A 16304-nucleotide genomic window follows, 5' to 3' on the forward strand; every position below is an offset into this window, starting at 1 on the left:
CAGCTTGTTTGCTCTTAAGTTTTGGCAATTATGAATAAAACTACTATAGACATCTGTATATAGGTTTTTGTATGGACATAAGTTTTCAACTCTTTTGGGTAAATTCCAAGAGGTGTGATTGCTGGATCATATGGTAAGAGTATGTTTAGTTTTATAGGAAACCACCAAACTGTCTTCCAAAGTGGCTGTGCCATTTTGCGTTCTCATCAACGAGTGAGAGTTCCTGTTGTTCTACATCCTCGTGAGCATTTTGTGGTATCAGTACTCCAGATTTTGGCCGTTCTAATTGGTGTGTAGTGGTTATCTCATTGTTTTAATTTGCATTTCCCTGATGACATATGATGTGGAGCATCTTTTCATATGCGTATTTGCCATCTGTATATCTTTTTTGAAGAGGTGTGAAAGTCTTTGGCTCATATTTTGATCAGGTTGTTTATTTTCTTATTGTTGACTTTTTTTTTCTGATGAAGATTGGCCCTGAGCTAACATCTATTGCCAACCTTCTTCTTTTTCTTTTTTCTCCCCAAAGCCCCAGTACATAGTTGTATATCCTAGTTGTAGGTCCTTCTAATTCTTCTATGTGGGACACCACCTCAGCATGGCTTGATGAGCGGTGAGTAGGTCTGCATCCAGCATCTGAACTGGCAAACCCTGGGCCACCAAAGCAGAACACATGAACTTAACGGCTATGCCACTGGGCTGGCCCCTCTTATTGTTGACTTTTTTTTTTTTTGCGAGGAAGATCAGCCCTAAGCTAACATCCATGCCAATCCTCCTCTTTTTGCCAAGGAAGACTGGCCCTGAGCTAACATCCGTGCCCATCTTTCTCCACTTTATGTGGGATGCTGCCATAGCATGGCCTGACAAGCGGTGCGTCGGTGCGCACCCGGGATCCGAACCCAGTCCACCAGCAGCGGAGTGTGTGTGCTTAACCGCTACGCTACGGGGCTGGCCCCTATTGTTGACTTCTAAGAGTTCTTTATATATTTTGGATAATAGTCCTTCATCAGATGTGTCTTGTGCAAATATTTTCTCCCAGTCTCTGGCTTGACTTTTCATTTCTCTTGACATTGTCTTTCACAGAACAGAAGTTTTTAATTTTAATGAACTCCAGCTTATCAATTATTTCTTTCATTGATCATGCCTTTGATGTTGTATCTAACAAGTCGTCACCATATCCAAATCATCTAGGTTTCTCCTGTGTTATTTTCTAGGATTTTTATAGTTTTGCCATTTACTTTTAGGTCTGTGATCTGTTTTGAGTTAATTTTTGTGAAGAGTGTAAGGTCTGTGTCTAGATTCATTTTTTTTGCATGTGGATGTCCAGTTGTTCTGGTGCCATTTATTAGAAAGACTGTCTTTGCTCCATTGTATTGCCTTTGCTTCTTTGTCAAAGATCAGTTGACTGTGTTTATGTGGGTCTGTTTCTGGGCTCTCTGTTCTGTTCCATTTTTTTTTTTTGTCTGTTCTTTCACCAAGTACCACACTGTCTTGATTACTGTAGTGTTGTAGTGAGTCTTGAAGTTGAGCAGTGTTAGTCTTCCAACTTTTTTGTTCTTCTTCAACATTGTGTTGGCTATTCTGGGTCTTTTGCCTCTGCTTGTAAACTTTAGAATCGGTTTGTTAATATCCACAAAACAACCTACTGGGGTTTCGATTGAGATTGCATTGAATCCATATTTTAAGTTGGGAAGAACTGACAGACATCTTGACAATATTGAGTCTTCCTATCCATGAACATAGACTATCTCTCCATTTATTTAATTCTTTGATTTTGTTCATCAGAGTTTTGTAGTTTTCCTCATATAGATCTTGTATGTATTTTTAGATTTTTATACCTAAATATTTTTGGGGGTGTTAATGTAAAAGGTATTGTGTTTTTAATGTCAAATTCCACTTGCTCATTGCTGGTATATAGGAAAGCAATTGACTTTTTTATATTAACCTTGTATCCTGCAACCTTGCTGTATAATATAATCTCTTATTAGTTCCAGGAGTTTTTTGGTCAGTTCTTTTGGATTTTCTACATAGATTATCATGTCATCTGTGAACCTCCGTGTCCTCATGTCATCTGTGAACCTCCCTTGTGTCCTCCCCTCTCTTAGAGATCCAAGAAGAGATTTTTTTTAACACATTAAAAACTGTTCAGTTTTCTTAAGTAGAATATATTAAGTTCACACATAATGTAAATAAAACATTTCAAAATTCACTATTTGCTCCTTGGTCAAAATACAAATTACAAGCAATCAGGAAGCATTCATATTCTTCTGGTATAATGATATCAGAATTGGGCTTTCTATGATTTTCAAGACTGAGGCTGATTATTTAGTAAACATGGATGTACAATAAATTTATGTCCTTTTAGAGAAGAGTTAGCTATAGTTTTCTTTGATATCTGTTAAAATTTCTGTATTTCAACCACATCAACCAGTATTCATGACTTCTAATGATTCCTATTATGAAGATACATCAAGATTTTAATGGACTGCCAGCTATTTTGCCTTAAAGAGCAATTGGTATGACAATGTATTTATAAAATTCATAATATTCCTCTGTTGTACTTTAATGCAGAACAATGCCCTGAACACCTACTTAAGGTGACCTACATCAATATTATAAGTCAACCACAAACAGCACCTCCATTTAGATTTTCTTTATACCTTTTACATTACAGCGTCCTTAACCTTCCGTGGAAAAGTTAGATACACATGAAGCCCACCTATTATACAAAGACCTCTCATCTCTTTGATGCAACAACAATCAGCCACATGATTTCACATGCACATTAGGAATAAAAGCATAGCATGATGTGATTTGAGAGTTGAATTACATTGATATTTGCTTTTCAAAAAATCTCAAATACTGTCTATATAGAAAAGGACACATTGAAAATAATTATACATGTGCAAACATCCATCCCCTTAATCCTTTGAAGCATAATAACAGATTATATAAATTTTAAAGCTTTGGATTATTCTCTATAATAAATACTTTGATGTAGAGTAATATCTGAAAAGTGTTATTGACTTACTATTTTCTACTGTGAATTCAAGAAAAGTTGTTGATTTTTTCCGTCTTCTTAGCCTTTTACTTGTGAGGATGGAGTGTGGTGACTTCCAGGCTCCTTACTTGCACAGCTGTAATCTGAAAGTCTGTATGGTGGTGCTTTTTTTTTTTTTTTTTTTTTTTGCTGAGGAAGATTAGCCCTGAGCTAACATCTCCGTAAAACTTCCTCTGCTTTTTATGTGTGGGTCATTGCCACAGCGTGGCTGACAAGTGGTGTAGGTCCATGCCCAGGATCCAAACTCACGAACCCAGGCTGCCTAAGTGGAATTTGCCAAACTTAACCTGCCCCATATGGTGTTTTTTGAAAGTACTTAACCAAATTTGGTTTCAATTCTGTTGTTAATTCAAGTGTTGGTAAGACTGAGGTTACTAAGGATTAGAATAGAAAAGAAAAAATAAAAAGCTAATACAGTGATTCTTAACTCTTTTCAAGTTAAAATGGTATTGGTTGATTATTTTAACTGCTGCTTCTTCAAAAGTTGCTCCCCCTGGAAAAATTTATATCTAGGGTTGTTGATTCTGACTCCTATATCAACGGGAGAGTAGGACATAGTGGACTTTGCACAGTTAATGACTACTCAAAGAGATAATGCCAGTTGTTATATATAATTATTTACAGTTGTAGGAAGTGGTTTTATGTTCATTATCTTATTTGATGTTCACAATGGTTGATACAGAGGTTTAGCTCCTCTGCTTTGTAATTGAGGAAACCAAGAAACTGTGACTCTTGTCTGAATTGACGTATTGTAACAATAGAGCTGACATGAAGATAAAAAGTTTCTGGTTCAGAGGCTTTTGTACTTTCCATTGAACCACAGAGTCATTCTGTAGAACTAGGGCAAGAAGATGGTGTTTGACAGTTAGCAACGTAGAATATATAACTTTACCATTGCTTTGCTTTGTGACCTCGGAAATAATCAGTTAATCTTTTTTACTGTGTACTCTCTATTTTTCACGTAGGGTTTATAATACTTGGCAATTTATGTCCCAGAGTGTTATAACACTTGAAACGCTTGGGAAGAAAGCATTATTATTTCATTATTTTAATTTAATTTTTTTATTTATTACCTTTCATTATTTTAATTTTATCGTTATTTATCATGATTATTACCATTTCTATTTACTTTATCATTTTTATTTATCGTTATTACTTTAATCAGACATTGCGCTATGGCCATATTTCACGTATTGGAGTGGAAGAAGAGGAGGAGTTCAGGAAAGTAGAAAAAAAGTATGCCGGAATTTATACATTCAAAGCAGTGTTATCTTTCCAAACAGTGACCTTGAGCAACTATATACTTGCTGCCATTGCTCAAAATATCCATTGGATCTCATTTTTTAAATAATGGCTTCAGTATTTTATTTGCATCTGTACACAGGTATATCTATTCAACATGAAAATATTAGTGAACAGTTTAGTTGTTGGGTTTACATGATACTGATAATTAGTATTTAGAACATTTTTAACTAGTGGGGGTAGATTCAGCAACAGAATTGTTTTGATGAGATTTTTTGTAGATTAGGTTGATAGAATGAGTTATCTTTGAATTAATTATCTTTGAATTAATGATTGTTTCTTTCCTCTAGTCTGCAGACAAGCAGCGAGCCCTAGAAGAAACCAAAGCTTACACCACCCAGTCCTTAGCAAGTGTTGCCTATCTGATAAATACCTTGGCCAACAATGTCCTGCAGATGCTGGATATCCAGGCATCTCAGCTACGAAGAATGGAATCTTCAATCAATCATATTTCACAAGTGAGACCACACTATCTTCCTATTTTGCCTATAAGGAATACTTAAACACAGGTACTCTGTAATGCTGGCAGCCTGTATCATGTGAGTTAACTCACATGTATGATTTGGAAACTACAAACTCAATATTAGGTTGTTGTTGTTGTTGTTGTTTTTTTTTTCTTTTTTTTTTGGTGAGGAAGATTGGCCCTGAGCCAACCTCTCTTGCCAATCCTCCTACCCCTTGCTGAGGAAGATTGGCCCTGAGTCAACGTCCGAGCCGATCTTCCTCCATTTTGTATATGGGACGCCGCTACAGCATGGCTTGTTAAGCAGTGTGCAGGTCCGTGCCTGGGATCTGAATCCTCGAACCCTGGGCCGCCGAAGCGGAGCGTGCAAACTCAACCACTACGTCACCAGGCCAGCCCCTGTTAAGTTGTTTTTTGATTCTACCTTTTTGTGGAGTGATTGTTTTCTCTGTGATTTTCATAGGGAAGTAAACTTTAATTTCTGTTAAAACTCTGTTGTCATGTTAAAATAGCCTTGAGGTAAAAATTTGTTTGGTTTCTTTCAACTTTTTCTGAATTATACACTTCGTTATCTTTTTAAAAATATAAATGTGATAGTTTGATGGAAAGATTAATCTGTGACTTTAACACAACATTTTTTTTTTATATATAATTTTATTTATTTATTTATTTTTCCCCCAAAGCCGCAGTAGATAGTTGTATGTCACAGTTGCACATCCTTCTAGTTGGTGTATGTGGGACGCGGCCTCAGCATGGCCAGAGAAGCAGTGTGTCAGTGCGCGCCCGGGATCTGAACCCGGGCCGCCAGCAGCGGAGCGCGCGCACTTAACCGCTAAGCCACGGGGCCGGCCCCAAGTGACTTTATAAAATTATCTTTATATAGAACTTTAAAAAAATTAATGTTACACTTTTTCCATTATAAAAGTCATGCTCGTGAATATATAGAAAAAGAGAAAAAATGAAAAAACAAACCCTCTTCTCACTACTTGAGTGTTTCACTGTTAATATTTTGTTATATTTCCTTCTAATACTTTTTTCTTGTAAATAATTTTTAAAATTTAGCTGTGATTATGTATAGAATTTTGGTCTGCTCTTTTAAGTTACTATTACAACAGACATCTTCCTGTGATATGTTGTTCATAAAAGTTTCAGTGGTTGCATAATGTTGCATGCTTATATCATAGCTTTTATAACCATTCTTATATTTTGGGACCATTTTATTTATTTTTTTAAATTTTTAAAAATATATTTATTTATTTATTTATTTTTGCTGAGGAAGATTCACCCTGAGCTAACATCTGTGCCGCTCTTCCTCTATTTTGTACGTGGGTTGCCCTCACAGCGTGGCTGCTGACTAGTGATGTAGGTTTGCTCCTGGGAACCGAACCCGGGGCTGCTAAATCGGAGCGTGCTGAACTTAACCACTAGGCCATGGGGCCAGCCCTGGGGCCATTTCAAATAATACTGTAATGAAAAACTAATTTGTAATTGCAAAGTGCACTTTAAAAACATTAAAAAGGTAGAGGTTTTGATCTGCCTGTTTCTCTTTGATGAGATCTTTGAAGCTTTTCTATTTTAGCACTCTTGTCACTTGAGTAGCTTGGTAGTATTCAGCACTCTTTTTAGACGTAAATGATTAGAACTCTTCTGGAATAAAATGAGTTTTAAAATGTGCATATATATATATTTTTATATATATATATCTTAAGAGTTTGGGACTCTTCTGAAATTGACTAATCCAACAATTTTTCAAAGCCTAAAGTTTAATTTGTATAATTAAATCAAATATAGTCCAGATAATCAAATCAATATGGGAGGTTTACCTTATATTTCTGTTACTTGAAAATTCATCAGACCATTCAGAGAGATTTCTTATTTAATATTATTTCATCTTAAATCTGAATTTGCCACTATAAGTTTCTTCTCATCCCATATAAACTTCTGTAGACATGGTATAATTTATTGCTTGTTGTATTGCTGTGTTTCTTAAACTAAAAAAACAAACAAAGAATTGGTGAGTTTTAATGAGTGAGAGGTAAATTTTATTCTGTGAAGGTCTCCTAGAGGAAATTATCCATGGAATTTTAAATGATGAAATAGATTAAACTTGGTTTTCTAGGAAGGAGGGATGTTGACAAATTGCTAGTCTGATAGAGAGTTTCGAGGTTTATACTTGAGAGTCTTAAAATTTCTGCATATTTGAAGTCTTGGCAAAGGACCCAAAAAAGAATGTAAGAAGAAAAGTGCAAATGCGAAAGAGAAATTAATATTAGAGTTCCTTAAAAGGAGGGACAACTTTTTTATTAGTTTGTAAGAGAAAGTAGGAAAGATTGTGTGGGTAGCTGATGACAACAACCAAGTGACAATGAAAGATAATCATGTCTTTCCTGATTAGAATTTTGTAGTTCTTTGATAGGAAGGGTAGCAACCTTAAGGAGGAAGGTGAATAAGTCTACTCTAGTTTATACGTATATGTATTAATTCAGTTAATGAGTTCATTTTCTTTTTGAGTATCACAAATTTATATTTAATTAATATGGTCTGATATTATCTCTTAAAACTATTCTAATGGAATAAGTAATAAATGGAAGAGATAAATGGATAGAGATTAGTAGGTTAGAAATGACAGGGGCCTGAGTCAGAGCTGTCAAGAACACGCTGAACCTTCTTCCGTTGGAGTTAAGTGCCTGGAGGGCAATCCCTGGAGAGGTGAGAGATCTGTGGCTCTACAGCTGCTGTTAAGCTTATGCAGAAGGTATCTTAGTATGTTGGGTGAGGGGTTGAGTAGGAAAAATGGGCTGATGGAGGCTATATCTACGAAATGAGTAAATTTAAAAAGTTTTATATATTTTTTGTCATTAGCCTTAAGGATTGAAAATTTTTTCAATTACATTTAATGTAAGATAGAGTCTTTGTTTTAAAAGTCAATTGAATATCAAAACTATTTGCTCTTTAGACTGAAAGATTATCCTATAAGGGAAAATGTTTTCTGTTTACAAGGCAATTACTCAGTAAATACTCTAAAACAAGGGTTGGCAATTTTTTTCTGTAAAGGGCCAGATAGTCAATATTTTAGGCTTTGTCAGCCACATGTGGTCTCAGTCTCATATTATTCTTTGTGTTTGTGTGTTTTTGAACAACTGCTTAAAAATGTAAAAACTGTTCTTAGCTGTGGGCCATGTAAAAACAGGCTGCAGGCGAGATTTGGCATGTAGGCCATAGTTTGTAAGCCCTTGCTCTAATACAGTGGTTTTTCAAATGTTTGGTACTTAAATTTTATTATTATTATGCTTAATTAAGAATATTATTGTTTTTAGAGAGAACCAGAAGGTTCTTAAGGTATCTTGAGACCAGACTTTTTTTTTGTAATTTGGGCAAAAATACTAGGTTAAGAGAATTTGGAGAGAAGATGGGATTGTAGAACCAAAGAAATGGAGGTTCAGTCAGGTTAAAGACAAGATCGCATGTTTGTTGGAATGGTAATAGGTGTCGAGAGTTGTTGTAAGGGCTGTCTGGAAGAGTGGTTTGGGACCAGTAGACGTTAGATAGCTGAGGTCTTTGATTTGTTTCCTCGTAACTGTCTTTCCTGTCTGCTGGGTGAGAACTTGATTACTTTTCAGCCCCCTAGTGCTCTGGCTTCCTTTCTCCATTTTCGTGGAAATGAACACTGAGTAGGATTGGGAGGGGAGAGGGTAGGGGATCTAGGTTTTACTCTGGCTCTTCTGCTAACTCATGTGACATCTGACTTCTTTAAACTTCGGTTTTCTTATCTGTAAAATGATAGAACTGATTATATGATTTCTGAGCTGTCTTCCATCTTGAATTCTTTATTCTTCTGAGATTCTCACAAATGAACTTCATTTGTATTTGCCTTTTTCTCTTTCTCTTCTCCTGGCTCTGCTGTTCACCTCAGTCTGTGCCCCACTGACCTCAACCCTCTGTCACTCTGATGGAACTGAACTGTTTCCCAGATTACTCTAAATTGGAATCTGAGGGTGGGAATTCCATTGATGCTACCAGCTATGTATCAGGAAAAAATACTTCAACAAAAGAAAGTAATAACTCATTCTCTGAATGTCAGACATTTTGAAAAACAAGACAGAATTGATTATGAATATTTAGTATCAGACACTTTTTTGTGCTAAAAAAACAACATAGTATTAAGTAGTGTACTAATTTGCACCACACTCACCATATGGATAAGGCAGTGTTAGGATAGGTTCTTGATGTGGATTACCTTAGGTATTTTAAGGATGGTAAATTTTAAAGAAATTCCACCTCTAGCTTTGTCACTGTTATCCTATCAATTCTTTGGAAGCATATTATTTAAAAAACTAACTGAAATTTTTAATCTTCAAACTGAGAGTAGAAATTAAATTAACATTAAGTATTTTTCAGGAATATGTAGTTATGGGAGCAAACATTTAATTTGACCGAATACTTGTATAAGCACACATAGCTACTTTTAAGTCAGTATAACATTATGTGTAAAGATTAATGCTCTTTACTGTGTCCATGATTTTGTGTCCATTTCTAGAAAGTTAAAAAAAAAGGTTTATAGAACGTTTTCAAACTAAAATTCTTAGAAACTTATAAACTGAAATTCTTCTCTCAACTACTAAAAACAGTCAGTATTGTCTGTATTCAGTTCACCATGGCTTAGAAGATCAAGAGAGCTCAAAAGGCAACATAAGAACTCAACGAGTAGTGTTCCTCCCCCCCTCCCAAGAGCTGACCAGAACTTACTGGGCCAGGTGTGGAAGTAGTTAGCAGATAGCAAGTAAAGGAGATAGAAAGGAATGATTATAAAAGAATGTAAGGATGGAAGTAATGCTTCTTAAGGATTGGATACTAAAAGGCAGTGGATGGTCTGCACCCTGAGGAACTCACCATGTAAAGTAATTAAAAAAAAAAACAAACTTTGTATACATAGCCTTGTTTAAAAATTCCCTATTTTAAATTAGGGAAATCTCACTAAATGTTATCAATATGTAATTATGCAAAGAAAGTAGGATTTATATAGTTCCTAATTAATTTCATATGTATAGTTTATATCATTTTATAAAAAAATGAATAACTGAAAATTACCCATTCAGTTTATTAGTAACAAATTTGTTTCATGAAAGATGAATAATTTAAAGCATATTTGTAATTTAAATAATTAAATGCTTATTTGAAACATTAACTTACTAGTAAAAAAATCAAGACATATTTAAGAACACTCAGCTTAGTTGAGTTAATCCACTGTAACTGTTTGATTGCAGATGTTTTCCCACACTGATGGGCAGCTAACTGAGGTAGTGCTATCCAGTACAGTCAACTCTCGGTTATCTTTGGTAATGGGAAGCAACAATGCATGGATGATCCTCAAATAAATTCTTTATACAGTACCTTCCTGTCATCTGCTGTGGTCTGAGCATGTGCTTGGGTCTATGATGGAGATGTGGGAGTGGAGCTGAAGCTTGCAGGGGAGCTGGGAGTCAGTATGATTATCTCAAGGCGGTGAAAGGTATCATAGAGGAGCCTGGGTTGGGACTGCGTGGCTGAAGTCTCATGGGGGGAGCCTGTAGCATGCAAGACCAGCTTGGCAATAGCACGAGAAGGATGGAGAAACAAATTAATAAGGAACTGTGGGAGAAGAGAGGTTTAAGTCCTGCACAGTTGCAGTGATAATTACTTGGCATGTGTTTTGGTTAAGAGGTAGCAAACAATAATAATATTAATAGCAGTGTACTTGCGTTAGTTTTGGTCTTATTTGCTAGCTAAACACGTTTTACTTGCTACATGTGAGTGCTATTATTGAGGCCTCTTCTAAATAAGAGTAAGTTTATTGTCATATAACCAGTAACTTTAGAAATGTAGGATAAATTTGAAATACTTTTTCTTACTATTAAAATTCTTCCTAAATATCAGTGTTGAACTTCTACTTTCAAAATTTAACTTAATGCATTTTAACATTGTAATGTCAAAGACTATTGTGAAGGCAAAGGCAATGGTGATTACTGAAAACTCTAAATTTGATTTAGGAAAAACATAGTTTCCATATTTTTTTATTTAAAAATATAGGAATTTTACACAAGTTCTTTTATTTTATTTTATTTTATTTTTTTAAAGATTTTATTTATTTATTTTTCCCCCAACGCCCCAGTAGATAGTTGTATGTCACAGTTGCACATCCTTCTAGTTGCTGTATGTGGGACGCGGCCTCAGCATGGCCGGAGAAGCGGTGCGTCGGTGCGATCCCAGGATCCGAATCCGGGCTGCCAGCAGCGGAGCGCGTGCATGTAACCGCTAAGCCACGGGGCCGGCCCGCTCCCTCCTTTTCATTCTCCACAGATTTATTAATATTCTAGTAGGAAAATTTGAAATTGAAGTTCCAATTTGCCATAAGCTTAGACTTCTATTAGGGTTGGTTGGGTTTGCATTCTTATGGTTTTATTTCTGAATAAGATAATTACATTTGTAAAAACTGAGCAGAGTAAAAATAGTGTCTCAAGAGGATTACATTCTCTAATAAATTTTCTTTTGTTGATATGAGAAAGACCAGTTATATAAAAAATAAGTGCCATATTTTGTTTTTTATTTTGAAGCATACTTAATAAGTACGAAAGCTTCCCAGCCCTTATTTTTAATGATTCAGGATGACTCATTAAAATTATTCAAAATATGATTAATTTTCATTTCTCTGGAGTTAAAAATAGGTAAATTCCAATAGCTTCACTAGTAAGCAAACTTCTTTTTTCTGTTGTAGCTCCCCCAAGCAGTTGAAAAGGAAAGATTTTGTAATTTCCCTAACATGCACAGAAAGAGTTCAGACTATTTTTGTCGTAAAAAGAAATACTTAAAATGATAAGGTTACTACTGTGGCCGATCTTTTATTTGATGCTTCCTGTGGATATTTATTAGTTCTGAACTTACAGATTCTGTTGCTTTTAAGATCTCTTGGTTGAAATAGGAGGCTTTGAATTTGTTTCAGGTTCTCTTCATACTTTGGGTAGTTTAGAAGGATAATCAGCTTTCAGATTTCTTAAAGTGGTATTTAATAATGTCATGGTGGTTATCATCTTTTCTTTCCATGTCTGTGTTATTACCTGGTTCTTCTTTTAGAAAGGGGATGTTGAAGTAGGTCTGGAGAAGAATTAGCAGAAGTGTCTGTTTGCTACTTGAGCCAGGAATGGTGGTAAGAGATGTGAACAATTTTAGTGAAGTATTTTTCAAACTTTTTTGACTGCAACCCACAGTAAAATACATTTTACATTGCATGCAGTACACAATTCACGTATGTATTTATACACATAACAAATGTTTCAAGAAATGGTACTTACCTTACTATGTATATATGCAGTCTGATATTTCTGTTCTATTTCATTTAAAATAATTGCTGCTCACATCCCACTAAATTGCCACCTGGAGTTTGAAAAATGCTGTTTTAGTGTATTAATTACCTGTATTTGTAGAGAAATTCACCCTCTATTAGTGAATAGGAGACTGAGAGTAATAATGTCATTCTGTACTAAATTATATCCTATTGTGAGCATTTAATGAATAATATATATTGATGAGATATTTTATAAGCATTGTGTCATGGTAAAATATAAGCAACTTTGCCTTAGTAAACTTAAGTTTTTCTGTAAAAAATGACTTTTATTTTTAACATTGTATTTATATTTTAGGCCTCTTCCTTTTTTAATAAAAACATATTTAAACACTAATAGAAATTATACTAATAGGCTATTTTTAAAAATAACCAGATTAATCACTGGGTCTGTCTTAGTTATATTAGGCTAAATCAAATGGAGAGGGGAAAAATTAGCGTATTTTAACCCAGGGATTGGCAAACTTTTTCTGTAAAAGGCCAGCTAATAAATATTTTAGGCTTTGCAAGCCATAAGGTCTCCATTATAACTACTCATCTCTGCCATTGTAGTGTGAAAATACATAAGCAAGTAGAATGGCTGTGTTCCAATAAAACTTTATTTATGGAAACTGAAATTTGAATTCTGTATAATTTTCACATGTTACAGCGTTACTTTTCTTTTGACTTTTTTAACCACTAAAAATAATGTAAGCACCACTCAAAGCTTTTGGGTTGTAGAACACAGGTGGTGGGCCAGATTTGGTCTGCAAGCCATGGTTTGCCAACCCGTGCTTTAGCCTAAAAATGGAGCAAGTCAGTATTAGTGTACAAAGAGAAAATTTAGCAGTTGTGGTTAAGAATATGAGAAATGGTGTTAAATCTCTGAGCATTTATATTTTGATTTTTCTGGATATTAGAGCTATACATTTTTGTGTTGTATTTATATTATATTTTGCAGACTGTTGATATTCATAAAGAGAAAGTTGCAAGAAGAGAAATTGGTATTTTGACTACCAATAAAAACACTTCAAGGACACATAAGATTATTGCTCCAGCCAATCTTGAACGACCAGTTCGTTATATTAGAAAACCTATTGACTATACAATTCTAGATGATATTGGACATGGAGTAAAGGTAAGTATAATTTTTGTCAAGCTTTTTAAAACAATGGCCCATAATGAAACTAACTCTAGAAAGTTAAATTCTTATCTTTCCTAGAGGACCAAATCTTTGCCCATTGTGGCTCTGAAGATTCCTCACTACTGTAACTGTTTTATCCTTGCTTCTTCTTAGTACTGTGTTCCCAAGTTTTAAACAGTCATCTTTGAATGAATTGCATTTGCTTAATCAGTTATGAAAATACCTCATCTAGATCTGGTAACTAAGTGTGGTGTAATCTTTTTAATCTTTTAATGATTTCATACAACTGATAAAAATTATTCAGTATCTTATTAAAGGATTTAGCTTATCTCAAAAATTTATCAGCAAACTTTTGGCATTAGTTTTCAGAAAGAACATATATAAACAAACGTACTTTGAATTTTTCTAAAATGATTTTTAGAATCACCGTAACATTTCTCACCTTTAACATTTTGGGTGAGAGTAGTATAGATAAAAGTAATATGTGAATTAGTCCTTCCACTGCTTTAGAGTATATAACCATTATATATTTTGGCTATCTTTTAAAATGTATTTGAGTGCCTGCTGTATATATATAAAGTACCATAATCAAAACTGAGGCACCTGTAAATTTCATTTAAATTGGTGAGTGTACTTAAGAACTATTCAGAGCTTCAGCTAAATATTAAGTTATTTAAAGTTTGTGTCTCATCAGTGATTTGAAAGACAAATGACTTGTCAAATGTGACTTTGAATATATATCTCCAAGAGAAACTGTCCAGTTCATGCAGTTGATTTATGTCTAATATAAGCAAATTTAAATAAAAAAATATAGCCCACACTAATATGGTTAGAAATCAGTTAAATCTAAATTTAATATAGATCTAGGTAAAAGAAAATATACAGTGTAAATTTTTTTAAAAAGTCTTTTTTTTCCTCACAATTTTGATATAGGCACTATTATCTAAAATTTGATATTTAATTTTATAATTGACACCTACATGCATTTAGATTACTGTACTAGTTAGACCATGTAAAATAGGGTGTGTAATTGGATGGATAATGAATAACTGAAATTTATGCTAACTTGGGAAAATCTTTTGAAATTTATTCAAGGTTAACAACTGCTAATAGAAAATTTTAGGATACTGCCAGAATCTAATGACAAAAAGCACTTAGAATGTAAAATATCGTATTTGTGCTTGCCTACTTATATAATAAAAAAGTGACCCCCCCCTTCTTATTTAATCCTCAAGTAAAATGTTATTCTTTTAGGACTCTGTAGTCCCTTTCATTGTTTGGACTTTAGTGTTTAGGGATCATTAATTTGAAGAAATCTTTAATACAGTTAAGTTTTTGAGTAACGCAGTGTCTTATATAATTTCATCGGGAACAAAAAATTCCTGTTCATGACACATTCTGCTTTAACCACTCTTTTCTATGATCTACTGAGACATTATTTTTTAATGCTGAATGCTTAACTTGTTTTTTCTTTGTTTTTTCCCTTTCTCTTCACATCCTAAAGTTCCAACTAACCTTTCAATGCTTTTTTTCCTTACCTCTTTTATTTGCTCCATTTATGCATTAAGTGGTTGCTTAGATTTAAGGTAAGAGATTCCAGGGCTGGATTTCCATTCTTTGTTCTTATGTAGAATATTACATATGGGGAGTGAAGAGATATTTGGCACTTGGCCTTTTAAAACCAACAAATAATTCTTCTTTTTTATTTTATTTTTGTCATGCAATTTTGTGGTGTGTCTTCATGTTCCACGAGGGCACATATTTTTCTCTGTTTTGTTCACTGCCCTATCCTTTGTGCCTAGAACAGTGCCTGACACACATTAGGCACTTAGTAAATATTTGTTGAGTAAATGGTTATTTTGCAATCTTAATATATTTTGTGAAACTGAAATGTAAGTTACCCTATCATAAGATGTCATTATGAAATAAAATTAGTTGGATTTTTGTAAATGTAGAAATTTGTTATGGATTCCAGGGCAAACTAATGTGCTTTATTGAACCCTCCCCCTGTGTAATAGCGTTTTTATTCTATAAATGGTGTGCTTTATTATACACCTTGTGGCCAATATGTCATTATCTCTTGACTCTTAATCACTATTAAGAAATTGAGAAGCCGAAAATATTTAGTGTTATGGGTTTGTTTTAAGTTGCAGTATCATGTATTTTGCAAAAAAAACAATGTTAATCTTATTTTTCGAATTGCTATATAAAATATATATTTCAGTGTAAACTCACTTTAAGAGTTTTTCAAGCTAAGTGTTAATTATATGCAAAACATCAAAAGCTCATGATAGTGTTTAACAAAATGCAAGTTAAGAATTAGAGATAATATTTCCTTTTGTTGTTTGTTACAGTCACATTTTTTATTTGAAAGATTAATGGTAAAAGACATTCGAGTATATTCAAGGACCCTGTCAAATAGAATGTTACTAAAATTATTTTCACCAAACTGAGCATGCGTTTCTTTTTTGTTCTTTTTTTCTTAGCTGAATTTTATAATTTTTTTTCACATATATATTCTTTCCGTCTGATACCCTATTGTTTGCCATGTCTTCAGTGATGACAAGAAGACAAGATGACTGAGAGCTGAATCATTAAGTAGCTGCTAACCTAGGCCCCTGAAACCTCAACAGATCGTGGTGGAGAGATGTGACTAGAGGAGCACAGGCAAATATACTTCTGGTGTTCTTGATTGGAGTGTTAGCTTCAAGCCCTCAGTCTTGTGGAGTGAGGCATGTGGAACTGGGAGGAGATTCCTTTTGCCTCAAGTAGGTAGAACTAGACCAAAAGCAGTCTGTGTGGCTACCTTGGCTCTTTACCCCTGAAAGTCTGTATGCAGATTTTGGCTACTGATATGTTAACTTCCAAGGTGATAGAAATGCACCGAAAGATTAACTGCAGGAAAAACACAGAAATGGATCAGTTCTTTTCCCTTAAAGTTTAGACCAGCTTGGCTAAGCTATGATCTCATGCTGATTTC

The 16304-nt window shown here is 34.3% G+C and overlaps 1 protein-coding gene across 13 annotated transcripts in view; it reads left to right on the forward strand.

Annotated features, from left to right (window-relative positions):
• The window catches only part of ABI2 (abl interactor 2), a 118978-nt gene that overhangs the window by 63477 nt on the left and 39197 nt on the right, over positions 1–16304 (forward strand). For 9 of the 13 annotated variants that reach the window (XM_058549654.1, XM_058549653.1, XM_058549644.1 and 6 more), the window contains 2 exons: positions 4654–4821; positions 13142–13318. In XM_058549654.1, coding sequence (XP_058405637.1) covers positions 4654–4821; positions 13142–13318 — 345 coding nt within the window. Of the gene's footprint in view, positions 1–4226; positions 4298–4653; positions 4822–6980; positions 7006–10646; positions 10659–12954; positions 12997–13141; positions 13319–16304 lie in introns of those variants that run through there. The other 4 variants (XM_058549655.1, XM_058549657.1, XM_058549656.1 and 1 more) reach the window with 2 other exon arrangements.

This window comes from Diceros bicornis, chromosome 10 (genome assembly GCF_020826845.1).
Source record: "Diceros bicornis minor isolate mBicDic1 chromosome 10, mDicBic1.mat.cur, whole genome shotgun sequence".
NCBI classification, from domain to species: domain Eukaryota; kingdom Metazoa; phylum Chordata; class Mammalia; order Perissodactyla; family Rhinocerotidae; genus Diceros; species Diceros bicornis.